Source organism: Trachurus japonicus, chromosome 17, assembly GCF_045865225.1.
Source record: "Trachurus japonicus isolate A0001 chromosome 17, Traja_1.0".
NCBI classification, from domain to species: Eukaryota; Metazoa; Chordata; class Actinopteri; order Carangiformes; family Carangidae; genus Trachurus; species Trachurus japonicus.
Window position 1 is genome coordinate 19,755,378 of NC_140923.1, and position 26,585 is coordinate 19,781,962.

The 26,585-nt window shown below is 44.3% G+C and overlaps 1 protein-coding gene and 2 non-coding genes across 4 annotated transcripts; all 3 read left to right on the forward strand.

Annotated features, from left to right (window-relative positions):
- The first annotated feature begins 1,868 nt into the window (after positions 1-1,868).
- On the forward strand, positions 1,869-24,700 carry eif4g1a (eukaryotic translation initiation factor 4 gamma, 1a). Of its 2 annotated transcripts, none has more exons than XM_085805075.1 (34): positions 1,869-2,307; positions 4,368-4,495; positions 4,597-4,683; positions 4,966-4,998; positions 5,734-5,754; positions 6,086-6,265; positions 8,513-8,612; positions 9,514-9,624; positions 10,905-11,098; positions 11,300-11,392; positions 12,094-12,169; positions 12,262-12,743; positions 12,906-13,359; positions 13,462-13,550; positions 13,664-13,865; positions 14,905-15,038; positions 16,727-16,846; positions 16,946-17,341; positions 17,658-17,804; positions 17,912-18,148; positions 18,328-18,432; positions 18,571-18,876; positions 18,976-19,093; positions 19,173-19,272; positions 19,418-19,725; positions 19,824-19,945; positions 20,528-20,700; positions 20,821-20,946; positions 21,336-21,417; positions 21,565-21,663; positions 22,177-22,317; positions 22,436-22,517; positions 22,654-22,794; positions 23,489-24,700. In XM_085805075.1, the coding sequence occupies exons 2-34, from the start codon at positions 4,421-4,423 to the stop codon at positions 23,668-23,670; spliced, it is 5,316 nt and encodes a 1,771-aa protein (XP_085661201.1). In that variant the 5' UTR covers positions 1,869-2,307; positions 4,368-4,420; the 3' UTR covers positions 23,671-24,700. The 2 variants fall into 2 exon arrangements, with proteins under 2 accessions (XP_085661201.1, XP_085661202.1); XM_085805076.1 differs by having other exon boundaries at positions 10,905-11,056; positions 12,262-12,762; positions 12,925-13,359.
- On the forward strand, positions 17,378-17,441 carry LOC146970546 (small nucleolar RNA SNORD66). The gene has a single exon (XR_015038158.1). It is a non-coding gene; the product is annotated as a small nucleolar RNA SNORD66 (small nucleolar RNA).
- Positions 18,165-18,241, forward strand: LOC146970547 (small nucleolar RNA SNORD66). Its single transcript, XR_015038157.1, has one exon. It is a non-coding gene; the product is annotated as a small nucleolar RNA SNORD66 (small nucleolar RNA).
- Positions 24,701-26,585: the final 1,885 nt, after the last annotated feature.

A 26,585-nucleotide genomic window follows, 5' to 3' on the forward strand; every position in this document is an offset into this window, starting at 1 on the left:
CTTTTGTGGTGAGAGTATGCTTTGTTTTTTTGTAACTGTATAATGTCTGAAGCATTTATTCTTGAATATATATATCAGCCTTCTTCAGTCTGCATCTTCAGCTGCATTTCCACAGACTGCTGAAGCGAATAAATAACTAAATTTCCATCTTCTTGGGATAATCTGTTTCAGTGGGCTGCACAAATTACATGGGACATGGTGCTTTTTGTGTGCTCAAAAAAATCCTAAAAAAAAAAATCTCCTTCCAATACAAAGTCCATCAACAGAGGAATTTCACAGTACATGGACCGAATCCAAATCAATTATTAGGCAGACAGACAAACATATTCTCATTGGCTGAGGCTGCAGGCATGGCTGGATTAACCTGCAGGAGCCTTAGAGGGGGAAAAAGGTTTCAATTAACATTCATTTGTTGTCATTTGAACAGACTAAAGTGTCTTTAGAGGAAATAAGCACCTGATGTAGGTTTTGACACTGGTCCCTCTACATAACACGTATACTGCACCGGTAATAATTCAGGATGAACCTTAAGACATTTCAATTCATTTCAGTCACAGTAGGCCTATATTCTGTTTAGAGCTGCTACTAATGATAATCCTCATGATTAATCTGCCAATTATTTTCTACAGTAGCCTACTGGGGTGTCTTGTTTGTCTTACACACCACATTTCTATGTTCCAAATCTGAAAAGATAGGCTACTGGATTAAAATGATGAATTTATTTGACAGAAAATGAAACTATCAATTAATCTTTCATGTTTGTGACTTTCAAGTATATTGATCTAATATACGAAAATTACTTTAATCCCCAAAGGGAAATTAATTTGTCTGTCAGCTCATCCAGAATTTGCAGAAGAATCAAAAAGTCTGATGAGTAAAGGTACAAGAGATCCTCTTCTATATTTCTCCGTCCTGCAGCCGTCCACACTGCTTTCCTGGTCCATCAAGGTGCCAGAAGTGGATGATCCGAGCCGTCCAGAATAGAATAGAATATAGTCATGTACCGGTAGTCATATAGCCTACACGTATTGATCTAATAAAGTCATGTGTGAATTTTTCTTTTTTTGGACTGTTAATTGGAGCAATATGCAATCTGTATACTACAGTAGGCTAAATGACCCAAAGATGAATTGATCAATTAAGAAAATACCTATAATTACTGGATAATGATGAAAATAACTGCCTGTTGCAACATTTGTCATTGATTATCAGGGTACTCTCTTATCTATTCACAATGTACAGGAAGAACCACACATACAGTAAGTAGCACAAGGCCTCTGTTGCATGGGTGTGTGTGTATAAAAAAAAAATTGTAAATTGTAAATTATTTGCAATCACTTTTTAAAATTTAAAGTTTCAAATATAAGGTGATTATCTGGGATAACCCCCATTAGCTGTTTATAACTGTAAAAAAAAAAAGTGGCTGTATTTTTGAAGCAGAAAGACTGAACCAGAGTATCTGTATTTGACTGAACGTTTGTCTTCAGGTGAAGTTATCCCCGTTGTCATGGAAATAGTCATGTTCAAAAAAAGCCCACCATAACGTTCTGGATCACGTCACGGTCATAAAACAAGCGGTCCGTTGTCTCTACACTCCTGTTGTTTCACGGCTTTAAACGGTTAAATCTTGTTCCGATTTGTTCGTTTGAGGACGAACTCCATTTTCAGTTTTAAAATCTATTTTTCCATGTCGATGAGAAACTGGACTTTTTTTTTTTTTTTTTTTTTTAATGATTTTCTAGCAGTAGACACCGCTCACCTTGAGCATCAGATTAATGTATGGGCCTGGCTTGATGGACTAACAGAAAGCTCCTGTATCACATGACCAAGGAAACGGCATTAAATTTTAATTTTCCCGGAAGTTACCCATGCGACTTGGAGGCGCACCGGCTCCACGGACGAGAAAACACCGCACTATGGCCTCGCTCTGAGCCTCCTCACACGACAGTGGTGTACGTACCGAACCGGCAATCCGTCACCATCGACGCCCTGATCATGGACCTACGGTCCAGAGGCTTTTTTCGGGGCCATCGGAGTTGTCAGTAGTACTCCCAAAGTACTATATTATTTGATTTTGAACACTGTCACTTTTGCACGCCCGGGGATTTAAACCGAAGTGACAGCACTCACCCCGGCTGCCGGTTAGCTAACTAGCTCGCTAAGTCATTAGCAAAGAAAAGGGCAACACTTCTCTTTGGAGTAAAAGGACAAGGAAACTACAACACCACTACTTTGTAACAGAAGACTGATCAGAGGCCGACGACCCCCCGAGTTCACATCTAACAACATATTCACTACTGATTCCCGGTAAGGGCAAAAATATAATATCTCACGGTGGTTGTGCTAGCTTGAAGTGCACCGGAGCCTGTCTGCATTTTTGTCAAAGGCACACAGGCTAGTTAGCGTTAGCTCGGCGCTAGCCCGGCGTTAGCGGGCCCTGCCGGCTGTCAGTCCTCACACGCTGTGGGGTCGGTAGCCAGCTAATCTTGGCCAGAATACAAGAAGGGATATAAAAAATGAAAAATAAAAACAGTGTAATCTGAATGTGAGGACACAAGCGCGACTGTTGTTTTTATATCTGAGAGGTGTTTGGCTGAAGAAGTCAACCTAACGTGAGCCTGAAGTGACAGCTAGGGGTTACCTGCGCTCGTGGCTAACGGTGTTAGCCGTTGTCATCGCTCGTCAGTTTATCCTTCACGTGAACGAGATTCTCAGTTTTTAAGGAAGATTTATTACAGAGTTATTACACTTAGTGACAGAATGATTCAAACATTGGCTTTATTCTTCCCTTTTCACACGATAATCGGCTCTGGACGGGGGTGTCAGGGTGGCGGTTAGTGCCCGGTGGCTCTTATGCTGGGGCCTGTAATTAAATGCACCTCAGAGGAGGACAGGACAGGGCTGGGCTAACTAAAAAACCCGCTAACGTTAACCCAACCAACAATAGCTCAACAACTGTAACTCAATCGGTGTCAAGTGTTGCAACATATTTTCCTGCTACATTTGTTTGTTCTCTTGGGGTTTTTTTTTTTTAATTATTAGTAAACACGCCGTCCTGTTATAGTCCGTCGGTCCAGTAAGTTAATACCATCTGTGCTGTGTAGTACGGTAAGGTTAAATGTGGACTCAGCGGCGTTGAGCCACGTAGCGTAACTAACCGAGCGAAATGTCTGTGATGGTGATACGGTGACACGTAACGTTAGCCGGCTTGCTTCAGCACGGGGGAGACGCTGCCTCGCTTAGCGGCCCAGTGAAACACCCCTATCGTGTTATTATAATAACTCGGTTAAAACACAGAGGTAATCTCCTATCATGGTTAATATGATCGGCCGATGAGGCTGTTCGCCATCACTGCTGGCAGATCCATATGGTTTAGCTTTGTGCTGCTGATGTCCCCCTCCGTCCTAAAGCAGCATGGCACAAGCTAGCAGCTAACGATAGTTCCTGTGTCAGCAGGTGGATGGTGTGTGACACGTCTGCTAGCTGCATTTTTTTTTATCCATTTATATAAATCCCGGCGTGTCTTTGCTGTTCCAATAACAGTATTTTTTTGTCAACGAAAAAAAATCTCTATAAATTGATATCGAGTTAAGGTTATTGGAGTGGATTATTTGCACATGTAGCTAGCACAACCAGGGGGCAGTAGCCACTGTTAACACAGTAAATGAACTTTGACCTGAGGTATCCATTTTCTTAAATTCACTCAAAACCAAACTAGGCCAAGTGGTTTAGTTTAGTGGAAGTCACACAAGAGTTTAATGTAGATCTTCACATACACATCACCATTAGTTAATGCTTTATTTCTGTTTGCCAAGACCTGATTATTTAGGGGGAATGTGTATGTGTGTTTTTAAAGCACCATCTGTTCAGTAGTGGAGGTCAAAGGGGGTCTGGAACAATTGTTGAGGATTTTTAGTCCAAGTCCTTTTCTTTTAGAGCCATTTAATAACCACCACAAGCCTTTTTTTCCCCCCTGCTCAAACAATAGGTAGTGTTGAGTGGAGGTTAACTCACATGAGTCTGTTGCAATGTGATTAGTATAAGGAATCCACAAACAACATTAACATGAACTGCTCAATAGACTAAGATAGATGAGCCATGGATTGCAGAGGTGACCAAGACTGAGAGGTTGGTAGTGTTATCATACGTGAAAACACAGACCACACCCTCGCTGCATGGTTACTCCTACTGTGTTTTCCGATATCTGACCTATGTGGCTGCAGTTATGTGCCATAGAGATTTGCTGCACTACTGTCTACTTTTTTTTTTAAAAATGACATTTTATTCATTCATTATTTTTAATCATGGTGCACTTGATTAATGCTTTGTTCTTTTTTGTATTTATTTCTTGCTCCCCTCATCCACAGAAAAGGCTGGCAACACATCGCCACCCTAATGCAGAACCATAAAAGAACGTGAAATGAACAAACCGCCACAGCCTATAACGGGACCCGGTTCTGTCCCAAACCCTGCCCCCTCCCCTGGACTTACACAGGTGAGAGTGACTGACTTTGTAGAATTCAAATTATCTGATCATCTTCAAGTTAAATTTGGTAATATCTATTTTTTTTCTTTCCTCTATTCTCTCCTCTCAAGGCCGCCTACGGCCCTGGGCAACCCCCGTCTCTCGTTTTTGCCACCCCTCCACCTCCACAAATGAATTCTGCACCACAGCCAAGACCGGTATGGTTCACAGCATGTTATTTTCATTTTCAAATTATTATTATTATTTTTTAAATTCAGTTTATTTATTTGCGCCAAGAATCTTAAGTATTTGTCAGGTGTTGCCTCATATGAGAGCCCCTCCTTTTCCCACACTTTAACAAATATCTCTGACACCGGCTTCTCTTGCTATAAAGCTTTGGCTAAATCTGTGTGTACCGTGTGTGCTTGTTATAGCCTGTCTGCCTTCTCTCCCCTTGAATGTCAATCTTGACTACTTTCCTCTCTCTGCTGTTCTCCCAGTTTGCTGCAGGGCCCCGTACTTTACACCAACAGGTACTAACACTCCTCTTGTCCTTATATCCCCTCTTGTTTCCGTTAGTGGAGTGCATGCTTTCAGTCCCACGTGTCGGATAATTAGATGAGTTACGTGGTAGAGTTAACTGGTCCTGAGATCCAGTCGCACTTTCATATCTCAGAATGTTTTTAAGAAAAGTCAGCCAGTGTTTATTTATTCTTTATTCATCCTGCATCTGCACATACCCACAGTTTATTTTCTTTTTTTACCCCCATGCTTATCAGCTTATGCAAGACATCACTCCACACCTATTGGTAAAATTGACAGTAAAGGATAATGTCATTTATTGTGTAATAATCTCATGTTCATGTTCAAATTAAAAGAAGAGCTGGATATTTCCAACATAGGATTATCCAGACATACATGGGCACTGTTAATGCCTGACTGGGGGTCAGTTTAACAGCTGGATGTTACAGTTAATTGATACATATATTTTAGATATCAGTTTTGCATGTGCCTGCAGCCCTTAAAATGACTCCCTAACCACTCAAAACCGGGACTCATGGGACTTGAGGGGATCTAGCTTGTACGCAGACCTGTACGGAGTTGCATGTGCTTCCTGTAAATGACTGAGAGATGCACTGCTGCCTTTCATCCTCTCCCTCTTCTTGCACCTTTTAATCTCAGCCTTCCACATTGTCTGTTGTCCTCATTTTCACCTTAATCTCACTCCCTCTCTTGCTCTCTGCTCATGATGTGTTGCGCGGCTGAAGGGTGGATACAGAGCGTTACAGGTAACAGCTTTTCTCTTCGTCCCCTCCCCCCCTCCCAACCCTCAACCCCCCCAACCCCCTGAAACTTGGGCTAACCTCTGTGTGGCAGGGAGAGATGACATCCAGTACAGTTTTAAACTCAGTGAAACCTAAGTGTGCTTGTTGTATACATCGGCAGTTGTTATGAGTGTGTTGCTTCCAGCTGAGTTGCTGCTGCATTCAAAAACATGGGCTAGGACCACAATAGTAAATACCTTAAATGCATACGCAGAGCAAATACCAGTTTGCTTGTGTGAGCGTACATTCTTCATCCTTCTTTCCTATCCGTTTTCCCCCCTCATCTGTTCTACAGAATTATTATCAGAACCGACCAGCCATGGCTGCCAGCGCTCCGAGGGTACAGACAAGTAGTGCCCCCCGAGCTGTTGGACCTCATGTCTACCCGCCCAGTTCCCAGATGATGATGATTTCACAGCAGCAGTTGTCTTTCGCTGGCTCACCTCAGGGCTACTTCATCCCCCCCCCTGGACAGGTTGGTTCATATTAAGTAGTCTTTAGTGGTGTGCATCTTCACTGGCCTCACGATTCAATTCGATTACGATTAATCAGTCCAAAATTCGGTTTGATTCGATTATACGATGCATCTCGATGCATCACATCTTCAATTTTCTATGTTGCCACACATGGCTTTTTCTTTATTTAACATCAACAGTCGGATACATATGAAAACTTTTTATTTACATAAAATAAAATAAAATAGAAAATATAATTTCAATGGATTTCCATAATACAGCAGCTTCCTTGGAGTCTGAACACACAAAGAAAAAGAAAAGGCCTAGCCTACTTAAAGGTGCACTTGTTAATCTCTCAAAAACAAAACGTAAGTCTTGGCATTGTGCTTTAAAATAAAACAAATCACTGTCTCTGTTTGTGAACAACACCATCAAACTTGAATGAATTATTTGAATTTTAAAATCGATTATGTGACATAACTGCATCAATTCAGAATTGTCCCATTAAGAATCTCGATGCATCTTTGAAACGATTATTTTCAGCACCCCTAGTAATCATGAGTTTGTTAAAATGGCAATTTTTTCTGATTTATAACTCATTTATTCTCATATTTTTTTTCTACTAGCCTTTATCTCTATCTTTGTTTTTTGAAATTACCTTTAGAAAAGTGGGGATCAAATGACTCAGACATTTTACCTGCCAACAAGTGCAGATGTTCTGTTTGAAAAGCAGAAAGTAGCAGCTCTTGTGAACTACCTTTCTTAATGGAGTGTCTTTTAGACTTTGGCAGCTCTCACGTTATTTAGAAATCCCCGTTTAACCTTCTAGAGCAGGGGTCTCCAACCTTTTTTCCTCTGAGAGCTACTTTTACAAAATGAAAATGGCCGAGAGCTACTCATGTTTTGTAACATTAATTCTTTACGTTCGTAAAACAAAACTGTGTTTCCCACTCTTCATGAAAATAGTAGCCTATGTTTTAAGCCTCTAATGTCAATTATTATTGTCCCTCCTCTGGGTTGTCACAATACTAAAATTTTCAACTCGATACTGACACTCAGGAAAATATTCGATACTCGATACCATATTCGATACCACAGGGATTAAAAAAAAGAGAGAGAGAGAAATCCCTCTCTCTCACCTGCTTCTTTACTTTCTTATCTGCTCAAGGGAGAGGGGGGGTGGGGGTTGTAGGTTCTCTTGCTCTTACTCACTCACTCACTCACTCACTCACTCTCTCTCACACCTGCCTCTCTACTGTGCTCTGAAGCAGTGCGCTGCTTGTCTGTTCCTCTGAGCTCCTACATGACCATGGATCTGTTTGGGCTCCTACATGTCAGTTCTCAACGGGCCGGTACCCGTGCGTCGGACCGCATCTGGTAATTTAATCCGTCAGAGGATCCGCGATGCGCGATCCCGTGAAAAACAATGAACACCAGACATATTCATGATTTCATTAAAAAAAACGGACGCCCCGGACAGGACGTGAAAAGTGGACATGTCCGCGGGCAAAAGAGGACGTTTGGTCTCCCTGCCTGATAACGTTAATGGCTAATAATAAGACAGCCAACATTAATGCGTAGCCTACTGTAGCGACAATATTGTTATGCACTAGTCTACAACTAAAGCACGTAGTGATGAGGAGGAGGGTGTGTAGACCTGCCTGCTGTGTGCGAGACTGCGTGTGTGAAAGGGAGAGTGAGCGGCGGCGGTGGTGGTGGGTTCTTATCACATGACATGCGGTGCGCTTGCTGCCTCCCAAAAAGTTGAGATCCTTACTCTGCCGCCCACTACAGCGTCGCTTTGGTTGTGAGCACACATGACGCACATACACGTTACATCTGTACGGCCCTATGCGGCAGCTCGCGAGCGACGTGTTGGAGACTCCTGTTCTAGAGCTTCTGATGGCTCAGGTTATGTTGTTTGCTAACCCCAAAAAGACTTCAGCTCTTCACCCAGTGAAAAAGATCAAGGACTTAATCATCTCTCCGGCAGCCCAGAAGTACATGGGTCAGAAAGTCAAAAACAGTCTGAAAAAGGGCTAACAGCCAGAGAAAATTATTCTCACTGCTTCCAACAGAGAGTGTGAAGAACATGTGACTGACACACAATGAAGAAGTAGCTACATTTGAGAAACGCATTCGGAGAAATGTTGTAGGTTTCATCACAGGCGTAGGAACACATGTTTCATTTTAGCTTCGTGCCGGCGCCTTCGTGTTATTGTTCCTTTCATTGTTGATGTTTCTGACTCCTCATTTTGTTTCTGCAGTACCGGGCCCCATACATGCCTCCAACTCAGCAGTATCCTGTGACCAGCGGAGCACCAGGCTTCTACCCAGGAACCAGCCCCGCTGAGTATCCTACTTATGGTAAGACACTTTTGCTCAAGCCCCAACAACAACCAAGCACAACCATAAACATGATAAAACACAATGCTTATCTCTTTGTTGGAGGTTAAACCTCTGCTAAGCATCAGAAACCCAAATTTAATGGAAAGGCTAAATTGAAGTGTCTGGTTTTTTTAAGTCCATAACCTATTTGCACACCTCTTTGCCCACAACGTGTTGCTGGGCATGTCATGGTTTTGCCTGGTGTGTGTGTGGTTTTTTTTAAATGTCTTTTCTGGGTCAAAACACTGCTGTATGTGGTGAACTGCCAGTTGCATGTGGTCTGGCTTAATTCTGCTTTGGCCTGTATTCTCTCTATCTGCAGTCTCACCTGACACTGCCTCACAGGTTCCATGAAATGACTTGGAGACTTTCACTGCTCATTTTCTCTTTGTTTCATTGGATATGTTGACGTGGAACTTAAAGTGAAGGGGGGGGGGGGGATTGATTTGATTTGGTTGTATCATTTTGAAATTAAAGACCAAACACACTTCTGACCTGTGTCACTGCAGCTGTTGCAACAAATCTTGCTCTGCAGGATCTGAGGACTCAAACTAAAACAATACACACCCCTAAATGCAAGATGGTGCAGTGAACAGAACTGTAAACTTCCCAGGAAGAAAAGCATGTTTTTTTTTTTCTTCTTTTCTTTAAAATAAATAAATAAATAAAATAAAGCTGATGTAAAAAATGCAGCCAGGAACATGAGGACGGAGAACGGTGAAGGCGTTGTTGTTCATTTCATGGGACCTTTTTTAACACCCTGCTTCCTCTGGATCCTCTCATTAACTCATTCTGCATCTGTCTCTTCCTGCCCTATCTCCTTCTTTACCTCCCTCTCCCGTCCCTCACTCCCTTCCTCTCCTTTGCTGCGTTGGTTCAGAGCCCTCTCTTGCTGCGAGGGAGAGGCGGGGTGGTGGGGGGAGAGGAGGCGGGCGAGAGAACGGCCGTCTCTCTCTCCACGGTGCTCCTCTCACCTCCCAGCGCTACCCCGGTGAGTAGTGTGTGTGCTTGTGTGTTGGTCAGCAGGCTTCAGTGGCAAAAATCTCTGTGGCACTTTTCTGTCTCTAGTTCTGTTGTTTGTATATTCTGTAACATCTGGGTATACTTGCATTACTTCACATGTAAATGGGATACAAAGCGTACGCTACAGATACAAAGTAATGGATGATAATTAATAATCAAATAGACAGGAAACACATGGAGTGTATAAATATCTTTTAACACAATATTCAACAACTGATGAGAGTGCACTGTGACTCATGCACATGTTCTCTTATAGCAGATGTGCATGAGGCACTAATATCACTGTAGAAGAAGTATCCCTTGAAGGACGGGTGACATCTTTTGCATGTTAATTAATGGAAACAAAGGCCATTGAAAACAAAAAAACGAACCAGAATTGAGTCCTGTCACAACAGACGACTGGATGTTGTTGTTTTTTCACAGGAAACCGCCCCCCCCAAAAAAAATACACATTTGGCATGTGTTGTTAACCAGCTGCTTAAACACTGGAGAGAAAACAGTGAAAGACAATTTACAATCCCCAATTTACAATCCTGCAGGCCTCCTGCTAGTTGGGAACAAAAGTTAACACACCTTTCCTACCTGAAATCCCACTTATGCACACATATGTATTTTAGTTTTTTATTCAATGCTGAGTTTTGGGGGGGATTTACAAAGCAGAAATCCTTTTGTAATTATACGCTTGCTGGTAATGTTAGCATTTTAACATGTGGCTTCAGTCTGACCTTCAGCCTGGATTTGAAGGTCATAACCCCTGAAGCTTGCCTCGTAACCAGTTTCATTCTGAATAACTCTGACTCTCCTTTCTAGGAGTAGGAGGTGCTGACTGCAGACTAAAACATCCATAGTTTCATAGTGTTTAAGTTAATAGTTGTTTTGTCTCTTGATAGACACGCCTCATATAGGTGTCACAGTGTCCTACAGGAATCTACACTGTGTAACTTCTGTGTGTGTGTGTGTGTGTGCATGTTAACATGGATTTATCAATAGGGCCTCCGGCTGTGGATTTTAGCAAACGCAGCAGTTGTCGACAAGCAGATGCTAATAGTGGCGTCATGAAGTTCTTTTTACGCCAACAAGTCTCACAAACTGCCCAGTGGGAGTGTTAGAGCCAGGCAAATAAAAAAATGTGTGGGTTTACCGAGTGAATCTAAAATGAACGGCCATGAAACTGCACTTGAGGACTTCTCTCTTTTTTTTCTTTTTTTTTCATTAATGCTTTGTTTTTGTTCCACTCTAACCTCGCAGCAGGAGCATACTATCCAGCCCAGCCGCAGTACTCTCCATCTGTCCAGACTGCACCGGTCATGATCAACCCCGCCCAGCAGCAGCAACAAGCCCCGCCTCCTCAGCAACCCCAGGCACAGCCGCAAGGCCCACCAAAGAGGGAACGCATACCGGTAGTGTGTCACAACAAAAGGGCAGCACGTCCCTTGTCTGAGGTCAAAAAAATTGAATGGAGAGCGCGTATTGTCTGTTCAATGTGGAACTTTCCCTTTTACCTCAAAATAACAATAGTTTTTATCATGATGGGTGGCAGCTGTAGATCGGTAGCGACAGCATCGTCACATACTGTCTGTAATTTAATGTTGGGTACACGCTTTTGGGGAACTAAACTCAATATCTGACCTTTCTCCTGATAGATAAGAATACGAGACCCCAACCAGGGCGGGCGTGATATCACAGAGGAGATAATGTCAGGTGGAAGATCCACCACCACACCAACTCCCCCACAGGTAAGAAGAGTTGTTTCATACATTTATATTACTTATTAAGTCAAGGGTTTCTCAGCTATTCTGTGCTGACATAATGGTCTGTATGTGTCAGAAATAAATGAAGGAATGAGAGGATTTTAACTGGATTTGGCTTTTCCAATGAGGCAATGAGTTTGTTTTTTTTCTAAATTTGAAGCAAATATTATATGAATGGCTTTACGTTATGAGATACATGTGTAAGTAAATATATTGACACAGCTTTAAGAGATGGTGGTTATTTTGCGATTGATTTCAGTGAACACAGCCGGTGTTAATGTAGAAAACAATAGAGTATGTCTTTACACACCAGTCCTTACATTTATTTTTCATAAATGTGGTTACATGTTATGTTTAGTCCACCATAGAGTTTCAATGAAAGTCAAATCAACTGCACACATTTCTGCACTGTTGCTGTGAGCTGTGGTTAGGATTTTTAACGTTATTTTACATTCAGTTGAAACTGCATCATCAGGAGGGAGATATAGGGTCAGAATTTAAAAAAAACATGAGAAGCTTTTTAAATAATAAAAGGTCAACGACCGGCTTCAGAATAACCCCCAGGTTGAATCGACCCCTTTGACACCACTGAACTGAAAGTGAGATGCCTCATAGAAATTGCATTGCAGACAGTTTGTGATGAATTCCATGAAGGTGCATGGCTGACAACTCTTTTGTGATCGCAGGCCTCCATGGCAGAAGTAAGTCCTGCACAGACCAACGGTGAAGTTGTACAGTCCGCCACTACAGTGATGAGAAAAGGTGAGTCCAGTTTCTAATATTGACCCCATTTAAAAACAAAACTGCTTTCCTATAATCCACATGTGACTGATTCACGCATTTGATCCCAACAGAGGAAAGCACGGAGCCTCCTGCTAGCGCCGAGACCCCTCCACCTCCCGCCACAGTCAACACTGAGCCCACGGCGGAGGCCAAACAGGAAACAGACAGCCAGGTGACACCACCGTCTGCTGAACCGGTCGCACAGTCTGTAGCTGCCCCAGCTGCTACAGAGGTGCCACCCCCGTTGATAAAGGACCAGCAGTCGCCCCCCTCCCTCCCTCCCGCAGAAGCATCCACTGCTACCCCTGCTGAGGAGGTAAATAAAGACGATACTAAAGTCAGTGACACGGTAGACGCTCCTGTCGGCCCCTCGGCGCCAGTAGCAGCACAAGAGGCGCCCGTCAAGACGGAGGAACCACAGGCTGCCCCAGCTCCAGCTGAGAAGGTACCAGAGAAGGTGGAAAAGAAAACGGAGGATGTGAAGAAAATCGAAAAGGAGGAGCCGGTAGCTAGCATCAAGTCAGAACCTGCAGTTGAGGCTGCAGCGACAGTTGCCCCTGTCAAAGCGGCAGCGACAGTTGCCCCTGTCAAAGCGGCAGCGACAGTCGCCCCTGTCAAAGCGGCAGCGACAGTCGCCCCTGTCAAAGCGGCAGCGACAGTCGCCCCTGTCAAAGCGGCAGCGACAGTCGCCCCTGTCAAAGCGGCAGCCGCAGTCGCCCCTGTCAAAGCGGCAAAAGAAGAAACGGCTACAAAGACGGCAACTGAAACACCAGAGCCTCCGCCCTCCGCACAGGAACCTGCTGCTGCTGCTGCTCCACAGACCCAGACCGCCGCCCCGAGCTCCGCCCCTGAACCTGAACCCGAACCTGAAGCTGAACCTGAACCCGCCCCGGCCCAGACGGCCGAGCCTCCGCTCCCCAACGGCCTCCCTCAGCACATAGAGGAACTGTCTGAGGACGTGCCATCATCAGACACTACACCCCTCGACAAGCCCGAAGCTTCTCAATCTCAGGAATCCACACCTGTGGCTAAAACGGAAACACCAGCCCAGGAGGAGGAGGAGAAGGAGGAGAAGGAGGAGAAGAAGAAAGGGGAAGAGGGGAAAGAGAAGAGCGAGGATGCTCCTCTGGCCTCTGCTAGCTGCTCTACAGAGGAATCTACTATGCAAGGTAAAGGGAGGAGTTAACTCTCACTTGCATTTATGATTGTTGTGTTTTCTGTGCTGCTTTTGTCTGATGTCTTAATGTTGGCTCTTCACCTTCTCTCTGAAGCTGCTACATCTGTGCCAAAGAAGAAGAAGAACATGAAGGAGATCTGCAAGAAGGGCGCCATTGGGAACCTCCTGGATGCCTTCACGGAGGTGTGTAACAATTCAGATCGTGTACAGGAGTCTCAGCAGGTTTTCGTTGTATCGATAACATTTTTAAACACAGAATTCTGTCGACTCATCTCCTCCTGTTTCGGTTGCCGTAGGAGCAGGATGCCAAGCCCGCTTCTGAACCCTCGTCCACTCAGGCCGAACCTGTCCCTGCCCCTGCCCCCATCGCTCCAGCTGAGCCTCCCACTGAGGCTCCAGATGAGACCTGGGAGGAGAAGGAGGACAAGCAGAACGCCGAGCCCGACAGGCCCAAAGCCACACCCGAGCCAACGGAGCAGAAATACCAGTTCAAGGAAGGTGAGTTACGACTCCTGGGGGCTGTTGCACAAAACCAAGATGGCCGATTAAGCCTGGATTTTCTGGTTATCCTGGCTGAATTTAGCCGGGACCCGGTTACACGAAAGCGGAGGCACATATGTTACCATGGAGATTTATTCTTTGCAGCTAGCCTGCCCCAGACCAGTCTAAAAGCCAAGCTTAACTTATCCTGGAGTTGTATTGTTTCAGGCAGCTGTCAGTCTAATCAGAGATAAAAGTGTTTCATAGTTATATCAGGGCACAATTTGCTGCACCATCAGAAATGTTTATGTTGCCACTAAAATGTTTGTCACATCTTTTTATCACCTTAGACAAATTTGTGTAACATGCATGCATCATAGATTCTAAAAGATGTGTTACAGTAGAGTCACACTTTATATTTGACCTGGATTTATTGCCAGTTCCCCCTTTGTCCAGTCATGTTTATTCTGTATCAATATTAACCAACTGTGATAATTCTTGTTAGAAAAAAAAAGGACTGAGCCATACTGAGCTAGAGGAGCGCACTGCTGTTCTTCTCTCTTTCGCCTGGTGTTTGGGTGCACTTGTACAAAAAGCGTTCAAAATGTTTAGATTTAACTTCCATCTGAGCACAGATCAGCTGAGCAAGAGCACAGCTGTAGCAGAGTGTGTGTTTGTGTCTTATAGAAAGAAAGAAAGAAAAAAAAAAGATTGCCGATTGAGGATCGGGTTGCCTATTGGCACTAGTCACAGATGTGTTGTAGAGCTATTTAATCTTATCAGTTAACAGTTAACAGTAGACATATCTACGCTCAGTCTTCCTGGCTCAGCAAATGTGCAACCAACTGAACCAGGACTCACTAGCGAGGCTTTGTCAAGCCTGACTTTTTCAGTTATCCTGGATATCTTAATTCCACCTTAGTGCAGTAGCCCCCGATTTACACATGTCACTATGGTGATGTTCTTTGAAGTGTGCAGGCCCTACTCGCTGGACCACAGGTTCCTTCATGTTAAAAAGACGGTGTGTCCTCAACAATATGTTTTTCACATCCCTCAGAGCAATGGAAGCCGATAGACCCCGAAGAGAAGAAACGGTACGACAGGGAGTTCCTCCTGGGCTTCCAGTTCAGCAACGCCAGTATGAACAAACCTGAGGGCCTGCCTACGATCAGTGATGTGGTCCTGGACAAGGTGGGTGATGTTTTGACTGATTTTGCCCAGCAATAGCACATCTGCTATGCTGCAAATTCAAGATTATGAATCGCAAAGAAGAGCTGTATACACAAATTGTTTGTATGGATAAAGTTAATGATGCAGGAAGCCTGTTTCATTTTTAAATTGTAAATAACATTTTCACACTTGCATCTAGCCAGTGCTTGTTAAATATTCTCTCCTGAGTTGGCATATGCCACGTTTCCACTACGTTGTTCCAGCTCGACTTTAGAGTAGCCTGTCGTCATAAAATGAAATTTAATATAGACTTATGTTAATTTTAAAACATTTATTTATTGAAATGTGGTGATATCTGTAGATTCAGAGCCCCGAGCTGTCCAGTAGCCTACACATCTGAAGTTTCACTTTACAAACTATGATCCGCGGTCGCTCTGGTGACGACTCTCTGACCAATCAGCGGTCTGCAGTGTTTACACGTCACATTTTAGTACCTCTTCACCCGTTTTGGAACCGCGGCCGAGCAGGTACTCAAAATTGTACCAGGTACCAGATTCCAGGTACTTTCACGTAATGGAAACGCAAAAAGGTCGAGTCGAGCCGGTACCACGTAGTGGAAACGCGGCATTAGTAAACCCAAAACTACACAGGTGCTCTTGTTACTATCACAAACACCTGCAGCTGGTAACAGAAAATGAATTAAGCAGGACTTGGTCTAGTCAGCGGTGTGGCCAGCCTTGGTAAATATAGATTTGTGTTTATCTGTTGACAATCTTTCTCCTGGACGCTTAATGAAAAGTCATTCTTTGCTTGTGAACATCACATTTATAGAAAGTTCATAAATGCTTCACAAGCACCAATTAGAAAATGGATTCTCTGAGAACGGTTGTCATAATGCTGAGATTTTTAGCATAATTTTTTTTTTTAAATGACAGAAAAACGATAACAATTGTAATACAATACAAACGCCTTGATGGTGGACAGTGGAGAAAACCGTCAATTAAAATAGTTTATTAACATTTTATATCTCCATGTTTTTCTTCACATGTTAATTGAAGTCTTTTGTCTATTGGTTAATCTAGCCTGCTCACAATTCCCAGTGAGTAATCAGTTGAACGAGCTGCAGCTGTGAAGGTTGCTAGGCAATGGGAGCCACGCTTTGGATAGGCCAGGAAACACAGCTGCGAATCCAGTACAATTTTTTAATATTGATTAGTACCTTCTTCTTTTTTTTTGACAACCTCACCCATGAGCAGCTCTCTGGACTCCGTCACTCCAGCAGCATCTCCATTATTACTGTCTGGGCTCTGAACTCAAACAAGTGGATTCATTTTGTAGGAGATTTTCAAACCTTGCCGTGGGGAGGTTGTCTTTGTTGTTGAATTGTCAAACAATTCAATCGTAAGGTTCATCGTGCTGTAAAACATTTGCCCAGTGGTGTCCAGCTGCTCTTTGGCAAACCTCAGTGGGTGTAGGGAGAGAATCCACACAACTAAATCATCTTCATTTATGGAGTTTGTCTGTCTGTGTGGACTGAATCGTCTTCTGACATCTTTTTATAAAGCAGGTTTCACATGAGTAGATGCCTCTTGGTTGTTGGTCATATGATTCGACATTTTTGGAAAGCTGAGCATACATCTATCTTGGCAGTGTTTTGCATTTCTGTATGAGCATACAGTACATCATTCCTGCTCCTCCTCTGCCTCCAGGTGAATAAGACCCCCCTGCGGCCCGCTGACCCGGCCCGAATGATGAACGTTGGTCCTGATTTTACACCCTCATATTTGGGGAATCTTGGGAGCAGATCTATTGGAGGACCACGGGGCCCAGTAAGTGACTTTGTCTCTTTCTTTTCTTTCGTGGTCGGATATTAAAATAAATTCTTGTTTTATATTCGATGTGTTTAATAATGTTATGTTTCCCTGCAGCCTCCCGGGCAGCGTCGCTCTCAGCAGGGTCAGCGTAAAGAGCCCAGGAAGATCATCAGCAGCATGTCCCTCAACGACGACGTGCAGCTCAACAAAGCCGAGAAGGCCTGGAAGCCCTCGGTGAAGAAGCCCACCCGTAGCCGCGCCGCCGAAGAGGAGGAAGAGGAAGCGGCAGAGGGCGAACCAGGCAAGACTGCGGAGCTCTTCAAACGTCTGCGCAGTATCCTCAACAAGCTGACCCCTCAGAAGTTCCAGGAGCTGATGAAGCAGGTGACGGAGCTGTCCATAGACACAGAGGAGCGGTTGAAGGGAGCCATCGACCTCATCTTCGAGAAGGCCATCTCAGAGCCCAACTTCTCTGTGGCCTACGCCAACATGTGCCGCTGCCTTATGGGAGTAAGTCATGTGATCACTTGTCTTTTGTCTTACGGGCTCCAAGGATGACTTCTGTTTTGTTCCACTGAATATATATGATGGTATCGAGGAACTGAAGGAGCACAACTGTACATTGTCTTTTTCCTTCAAACATTGACTTGGATTTACATGGTAATTAACTGCTGCTGGTAGAAACTAGACTAGACCACCTTGGGGTTGTAAGCTTCCATCGACCAGTTAACTTGTTTGTAAGCTGTGTATTTATTTATTTATGTGTGATGAAAAAGGTGTATTCATCCCAAGATACTAATTGTGGTCAATAATTTCTCCCTTTCAGCTCAAAGTCTCCACTTCAGACAAGCCAGGATCTTCCGTCAACTTCCGCAAAGTGCTGCTCAACCGCTGCCAGAAAGAGTTTGAGAAGGACCAGGATGATGATGAGATTTTCGAGAAGAAGCAAAAAGAAATGGAGGCCTCCAAAGATGTAAGAAATTAAAAAAAAAAAAAATGTTATGATCATGTCCCAAACACACTACACACTGATTCGTAGCTCAACACTAAGCACACACCACCGCTTGTATCTGCCCTCAGGATGAAGAGCGTGAGCGCTTGAGAGTGGAGCTGGAAGAGTCCAGAGACAAGGCCCGCCGCCGCTCGCTGGGCAACATAAAGTTCATCGGCGAGCTCTTCAAGCTGAAGATGCTGACGGAGGCCATCATGCACGACTGTGTAGTGAAACTACTTAAGAATCATGATGAAGAATCTCTGGAGTGTCTCTGCAGGCTGCTCTCCACCATCGGCAAGGACCTGGACTTTGAGAAGGCCAAGGTGAGTGAAGCGTGAGCTCGGAGGGATGACTTTCATTTTGTGCCACGTGTCTGGGCCACTGATTATTAGTGATGGGATTGAGGAGTTGAGGAGACGAATGCGCTCTCTTAATCATATACGCTCATGATCGACAGCCTCGATTTATATAAAAACTGCTTTTTTTTTCTTGTTTCTTTCAGCCTCGCATGGATCAGTATTTCAACCAGATGGACAAGATCATCAAAGAGAAAAAGACCTCGTCCAGAATTCGCTTCATGCTGCAAGACGTCTTGGACCTCAGGAGGGTAATTAATGAGTTCATATCAGGAAATGAATGGTTACTTTAGGTAGCAATGGCTGTTCCCGAAGCAGCTGCAGTGATAACCGACTTAAAAAGTTGATATCGAACAACAGAATGACCGTCTTTCATCTCTGACCCACAGTGCGGGTGGGTGCCTCGCAGAGGAGACCAGGGTCCCAAAACAATCGACCAAATCCACAAGGAGGCCGAGCTGGAGGAGCACAGGGAACAGATAAAGGTCCAGCAAGCGCTCATGAATAAGAAAGAAGGAGGAGGAGGAGGAGGAGGAGGAGGAGGAGGAGGCAGGATGGGAGGAAACATGGGGGGCCGAGGGTCTCACACACCAGGGGGCGGCCGGCCTTCCCAGCCTCAGGACGAGGGCTGGAACACGGTGCCCATCTCCAAGAACCGACCCATCGACACCACCCGCCTCAGCAAGATCACCAAGGTAACGGAGGTTTTCACGAACCTTCATTCAGTTTCTGTCGGAGGTTGTTTTGAAGTAATTGACAATTTTTTTTTTTTTTTTTTTTGTTGCTCCCTGCAGCCTGGCGCTCTGGACTTCAACAATCAGCTGTTGGCGCCAGGAGGGAAAGGCATGTGGGGCAGCTGGGGCAAAGGCAGCAGTGGAGGAACTGGAGCTAAGCCAGCAAGTGGAGAGCAGGGTAAGTCTCCAACAGGACACGACAGGTTAACATGCTTCAGTGCTTAACGGTGGTTAATCAATCCTTTCCCATCTTTCAGACTCTGGTCGTCCAGCTACCAGCACCCTCAACCGTTTCTCAGCCCTGCAGTCCGGCTCGGTGTCGTCTTCATCGGACTCTGATCGCAGAGTTCCTCAGAGGTATTCAGAAGCTCTGAAAGTCAAATCTCCTACTAACTAAGTTGATTTTTTTTTTTTTTTAATCTTGACCGTGTGGTATTGGATCATATCCAAAATCATGTGGTTTAGCTTTGATGATACAATGCTTCCCTTACAACCTTTTTAGATCAAGCTCCAGTCGCGAGCGCGGAGGCGACCGAGACCGTGGCGACAGGGATCGCTTCGACAGGTTCGAGGGACGGGACGGGAACCGGAACGCGAACAGCAAGAGGAGCCTCAGCAGAGAGTCGCAGGAGCGCGGCGGGAGGGGCGGAGACAGCCGGGCCACGGCCGAGCCCGTGCGTCGCGTCGCCAGCATGACGGACAACAGGGACAGAGGAAGTCGGGACAGAGGAAGTCGGGACAGAGGGAGCAGAGACACGGGGAGCAGAGACAGGGGAAGCCGGGACAGAGGTCCAAGCAAAGATCTCGCAGGTACCAAAAGCCCCAAGCGGCAAAAATGAGGTTTTAAAAATTGATCTAAGGGAGAAGTGAAGGACTGAGCTTTAACTTCTTACCTCGTTTCTCAGCAGCCAAGCGTGAGAGCGCCCCCACTCCTCCTCCTTCTCTTCCTAAAGCTGCTCTGACCGAGGAGGAGGTGGAGAAGAAGGCCAGCGCCATCATTGAGGAGTACCTCCACATCAATGACTTGAAGGTACAGAAACGACACCCTGCACACTGGCACATCCAACAGAGCTTTTACTTTAACACATGAACCTTAAAGCAGAAGTAAGTGGTCCGGTCGTTTTCGCTAATGCTGCGTTCCAGGCAGGCCTTTGAAATCGTAAATTACAGCTTCAAGTCACAACTTACGACTTTGTAGCGTTCCAGGCAACCCACTCGTGTTTTTCCGACCTGTTTTACCAACACTATAACGGCCACTCGTAACTTCCAAGCAAATGTTAAGAACTGGCTTGTAGACACCCAAAGATGTGAGCACTGATGTTATTGTTGTCCAATGTGTACTGTTGTCCAAATGTGTATTTATTATGTATGTATTTACGGACAGTTAGTATGTATTTGTGTCTACCCTATGTGGTTATTTCATGGTTGTTCTTTTTAAAGGTTGCCTTGTACAAACTGGCATAGGGACAATTGATGGAAATTAGCTTTTTAAGCTAATTGGAGTGTATTTACATATGTGTTTTTTTTATACAATGTTTATTAATGTGCATTGTCCCTTTCAAATAAACTGAAACTGAAACGCTCCACCCTCCACCTTGCTCTGGTCCTGTAGGAGGCGCTGCAGTGCGTGGCCGAGCTCAACAGCACCGCGCTGCTTTACGTTTTCGTGCGGAACGGCGTGGAGTCGACGCTGGAGCGCAGCACCATCGCCAGAGAGCACATGGGCCTGTTGCTGCAGCAGATGGTGAAGGCAGGGTCGTTGCCCACACAGCAGTACTACAAAGGGTGAGTGTCCAACCGGGAAAACATCGGTGTTTCCTTGTGCGTTAACACCTCCACTGTGTGTGTGTGCGTGCGCGCGTGTTTTACTGGCGGTTTGAACGATTTGTGCTTTTGGGGTTTTAGGCTAGAAGAGATCCTGGAGGCAGCAGAAGACATGGCCATTGATATACCTCACATCTGGCTCTACCTGGCTGAACTCATCACCCCCATGCTCCATGACGGAGGCATCCCTATGGGACAGCTCTTCAGGTGAGCCACACCATCAACAACGGCAAAACAAATGCATTGATCAGCTTCTTACAGATGTTTCCACCTTTTCTTTCCTGGCACAGATGTTACGGAAACATTACTTCAGTAGGAGAGATGCTTGTATGTCACTGACCCACCTTCCTTCTGAAATAAGGAAGTTTGCTAGTCAAACATAAAATGAGGTCACTTATTTCCAGTAGGAAAGCTTATAAAAAAAAGGGCTACATTTATTTCTTCACACATGAAATGGAGCGTTTGTGCTTTTTTTTCTCTTCTTTTTGCCTCAGGCCTAATACGGTTTTATTAATATTGGTGGTAAATAAAACAAGAGAATAATAATGTAGTTTAAAGAAAGCGGAAAGTTTAATTTGGTATAATTGTGTCTTCAGGGAGATCTCAAAGCCTCTCGTGCCTCTGGAGAAGGCCGCCGTGCTGCTGGTACAAATCCTCAAGTTGCTCTGCAAAGGAATGGTATGTCCTACATATAGATCCTAAAAACTCCAAATCCCAGATGTCTCCACACACACACACACATTGAACAGCTGCTTCATTTTACAGCCTGTTGGACATAAAAAAAAAAAAAACACCAGGCTTTAATCTTTGTGTGTCTCTCATCAGACCCCTAAGAAGGTTGGAGGCATGTGGACAGAAGCTGGGCTGAACTGGAGTGACTTCCTGCCCAAGGACGAGGACGTCAACAAGTTCGTCACTGAGCAGGTTTGTAGGACACAGGAACTGGAATAACTAAGAACAAGCACTCGGGCTGGGGTAGGGGTGTGAGGGTGGAGATTTCTTGATTCTTGATGAGGGTAGATGGTACCTTCTTTTTTTTTTTCTTTAAACTTCCTTATTTTTATTTTTATTTTTATCTTGAGACACAAATCAATATCAGGGATTGTAAGAAGTGATACCTGCATGCAATCTTATAAGATACACTGCAGCACTAGTTGAGCCCTCTGCTGGACCAAAGGGTGAACTACATCAAATGGCCTGTTGTAATTTTTTTTTCCAGCAGGTCAGGTTTGAATATCTATTTATTTTACCACATTCACACAAGACGTTTTGAGTATTAGTATTTTTATATTCTGTATTTTGGACATCAATAAATCCTCAGTAAGAAAGATGGGACTGGTTTTGTTGCTGGTGTTGCTACATATAAGGGGGGGAAAGAAAATCGACGTCACTTCAAGATATCTTCAAGTGTTCCTGTTTTTCTTTTGTACATTTCAGAAGGTGGATTTCACCACAAAAGAGGAGAGTGAGTCAAAGGAAGTGGGGAAGAAGGTCCTGAGTGGAGAAGAGCTAAGCAAGCAGCTGGACAGGCTCCTTCAGGACAAGGCCAACAACCAGCGCATCAGAGACTGGGTTGAGGTACTGCTCATGTTTTACTTCATGCGTTAATACCGCTGGGGTTTTGATGGATATCAAATGTTGCCAGAGAAACTGAAGTTCCCTCTGTTCAATTTTTTTTTTTTTTTTTTTTTGTCAGGCTAACATGGACGAGCAGCAGTCGGCCTCCAACCAGTTCGTACGAGCGCTGATGACGTCAGTGTGTCAGTCTGCCATCATATGTGAGTGTTACAGAAACATTGTTAAGTTTTCACTGTCCAGCAGCATGAATTCTCCACACTTTTAAAGTTTCAATGTCACCGATGCGTCGGTATCACAGAATGCTAATCCATAAATATTTGTGTTTTTGATTTTAAGGCGACAACCCGTACAAGGTGGACGCGCGGCAGATCAACCAGAGGGCCAGTCTGCTGCAGAGATACCTGTGTGATGAGCAGAAAGAGCTGCAGGCCCTTTACGCCCTCCAGGCTCTGATGGTGCACATGGAGCAGCCTGCAAGTGAGTGTCCTGCTGCGTCGTAGTAGTAGTAGTAGTAGTAGTAACTGTGACATGTCCCCTATTTTTGATTCACTACCCCACAATGCTTTGCTGAAGTGCGTCCTTAACTGCTGACACAAAATGGCAGACATGGACAGACACAGACATAAACAGATTTTTTTTTTTCTCCCTTGCATCCACACCAGCAGTTGCAGGCTGGAGTACCACTGCGATAAACTACATCAATGTCTAATATGAGAAAGCTCTTCATTTTGCTGCTCCAGTTTCCTGACATTAACTGAGGGATCATTTTTTACAAAAGCTGTCCAAAACTGTGAACCACACTGAGATACTCAAATAAATAAACAAATAAAGGGTGAGAAATGCAATTTGAGGCCTCAGACCTGATGCAACCTAAGTTTAAGGTGTATTTTCTTTTTAATTTGAGAAGACGTGTGTAGAGAATAATGAAACTTGGTGCAAATTAGTATATGATCAGTGTCACTGCCCTCGTAGTTACATAATTTTCCATGTGTCTTAACGCACGCAGCATATCTGCAGTAGCAAACTTAACATTACACTTGATGGCGTATTTAAATCTGTTGAAATGACACAGCAGAAACTTCAACAGTTCTCTCCCCAGGAATCAAACGTTGCAACATTTAAAACCGTCGGTTGTGTCATTGTCGCTGACCTGTGTGCTCCGTCCCTGCAGACCTGCTGCGGATGTTCTTCGACGCCCTGTACGACGAGGACGTCATTAAAGAGGAGGCCTTCTACAAGTGGGAATCCAGCAAAGACCCCGCAGAGCAAACAGGCAAAGGTGTGGCCTTGAAATCCGTCACCGCCTTCTTCACCTGGCTCCGTGAGGCAGAGGAGGAGTCCGACAAGGAATAAAAGACTGAACTGAAAAAGCTGCCGCCCCTCCCCCTCCCTCCTCCTCCCTTTTGGCAAAGGCAGGGGAGGGGGGACTCTGCATGCGGCTGCGGACAGTCGTGGACAATATTGCCAGAGAGGCAGACTCAAATCAATCCTCAGTGAGGATAAAATCTTTATTATTTTTTTTTTTTCCTTTTTTCTTTGAGGGACGGACTCAGAAAACAATCATTTCTCTCTCTCCCCCTTCCTCTCTTGCTTCCTCATTATTTCCCCCACCTGCTTGTCACGGCAAGTGTCCTAATCAAATAAACTTGAAAACTGATTCAGCAGGATTGCTTGTTAACAAGGTGTGAAGTATCCCACATCACTACGAAAACTCTTCTTTCTTCTTCTTTTTTTTTTTTTTTTTCTCTTTTGGTCACAACTCTTCAAACCAACAGGCTGCTTTTCTATGGTTCTAATGCCTAACAACCTACCGTATGTGGTCTGCAAGAATAAACCGCAGGGCGTGTGGTGTAGTGGGTTCCCTGATGCGTGGGTATCATCATGCCATAATGTGTGTTCAATCCAAAACACAGCTCTTCTATGTCTTTGTCCCTTACTGGAGTGTGCAGCATGTCTGAAGTGTGTTTCTATTAATTATACAAGGGGCGGGGGCGGGGGGCCAAGGGGGCAAAACATTGCTAGACAAAATGTACATGAATTAATCTTAATTTGACGGATGGAGTTTTTAAAGCAAAGGTTGTCTATTTTCTCTTCCTGTTTCCTATCATGAATTTAAAGAGGACAGAAACACGGAGGACTGGTGTTGACCTTTGACCTTGACTACTAGGGGGTGGTCTTAATGCTTCCTCTAAGCCATCCTCACCCATCCCCAGTAGTGAACCACACTGACTCTTCATCTTTACCTCTTCTGTACTTTAAACCCGAGCTGTCATAAAGGACACTTATTGATCCAATCACCATTAAAACTTGAAGTCTACAGAAAAAAAATTGACTTGATGAAATATATAATGTTTAAAAAAAAAAAGGAAAAAAAAAAACACAACACAACACAGAAATGATCCGAAAGCCTTTTCTACTATAAGTGGAAACTCATTTCAGGAGCGTTCTGTAAATATATAATAATATTAATGATAATTAAAAAACGACTTTTTTTCCAGTTTTATTTTTCAGAAACAATAAATTGCTGATGTAATTGCAGTGTATCCTTTTCCAACAGCAGTTGTCCGGATGCAGAGAGGTGCTTTAGATAATCCATTGATTATTAGTTTTATTGGAATTTTGTAAATATTTTTTTGCTTTCTTTATTTAAGAAATTATTGCTTCTTTTGCATCGGAAACTGGAAAGATGAGGTAACGGAACATTGCAAATAAAGGACTTATTAAGTTGCTGAGCAGAGTTTTGTAAAAGTCTGTCTGAAACATGTCGGCTGTCCCAGATGTTTTCCAGTTGTGTAAGATGTGGTTATGGCTGGTTATTGGGGGGGACTCATCAGTCTGATACTGACTTGATCGGGTATCAGCCATGACTTTCAACAAACCTACATTAAATACAGTCTCTGTCACAAACCTGCAGCGTCACCACTGTCGGCTACATTCATTCAGTCCCAGCGGACGAACCCCCGGTGAAGGTCGGAGATCTTAAAGGTCCTCTATCGGGAGAGGAACGATTGAATTTGGATGTTTGTTTTTCTCCTGTTGGTTTCAGTATTTGTGTTTCTTGTTCACCTACATGTGCACGGCTGACTGTGACCTCTGTGCTAACAGTCTTTTATTTTTGTTTGAGCTCAAGGTGGCAACTTCAAATACCCATTAATGCTCAATTAAAACTAAGAAGATCATCACAATTGAGAAGCTAAAACCACTGATCAAGGAAACCATTAATTCCTTTTGGTTAATTGACTGGTCCAACATTATCTGACCCTGGGTCGACTGCAGGACACATTAATCTGCAGTCATTATATTAAACGCACACACACACAAAAAACACATAGTAAGTTTAAGTTCCAGATTCTTGTCTTCAGGCGCTAAAAGGTTCCTCTGGTCCAGTGTCGTTTGTGTTTTAAAGACCCAAGGTCACACAAACCAGGCCAAGCTGAGCTCCAAACTCCACAAACATAAACACAACTGATTGTTGAAGAAGTTCCTGCGGGGGAGACATGATGCACCGAGGAATACAGACCGATAAAGGAAACATCTAGTTACCTCTGGAGGACAGAGCCTCATGCAGGATCAGGTTGATGCTTATGCTGCCATCTAATAAACACAGCGGATGTGGGCGTACAGAGGCCACATGGAGGTCTGGGTCCAGGGTCCTGTTAAACCACTTTTCCACTGTGCTGTTACACACGTCAGGGGTTCCCAGACTTTTCCATGCCAAAGTCCCCCAAATAGCATTCACTTCTGGCCGCGGACCCATTTTGCAAACCCACCGAGATTGAGGCTTGATGTCAGGCACAAACTGCCAGGTCATCACAGTTTATGATGTCAGGAATTATATTTTGACTGGCAAGCAAATAGAAAGATGAGCATGCCGGCAAATAAGGTTTCAATGTTATATTAGCTACTGTAAATTATATTTAATAATAATTCTCAAAATATAACCATTTGATTTTATTTTGTTATTGCATTTTTTCTCATCTTCACTCCCAATTTGCTGAGGACCCCCTATAGCACCCCCAGGCAGCCCCCCAGCGGGCCCCGGTCCCCACTTTGAAAACCACTGCATTAGGCTACGGGTTAACACAACTGAATAAAATAAATGTGGTCAATGTGATTGCATTTCAGCTTTGTAGCCTATATTTTGATTTTGGTGACATGAGACAGCGGCAGCAAATGTCCACGCTGACTTTGTCGACCACCACAGACCTGCGGCCAGGGACGGCCCCTGGCATAAACACTCTATGCGGTTGTTTAGGGCCACAACCGTT

Bases quoted from the DNA above. Each gene is read 5' to 3' on its own strand.
- eif4g1a (XM_085805075.1), top strand. From the start codon at position 4,421: ATGAACAAACCGCCACAGCCTATAACGGGACCCGGTTCTGTCCCAAAC. The intron at 4,999-5,733 runs GTACTAACACTC...GCGCGGCTGAAG, and splicing joins CCCGTACTTTACACCAACAG to GGTGGATACAGAGCGTTACA. The intron at 19,094-19,172 runs GTAAGTCTCCAA...CCCATCTTTCAG, and splicing joins GCCAGCAAGTGGAGAGCAGG to ACTCTGGTCGTCCAGCTACC.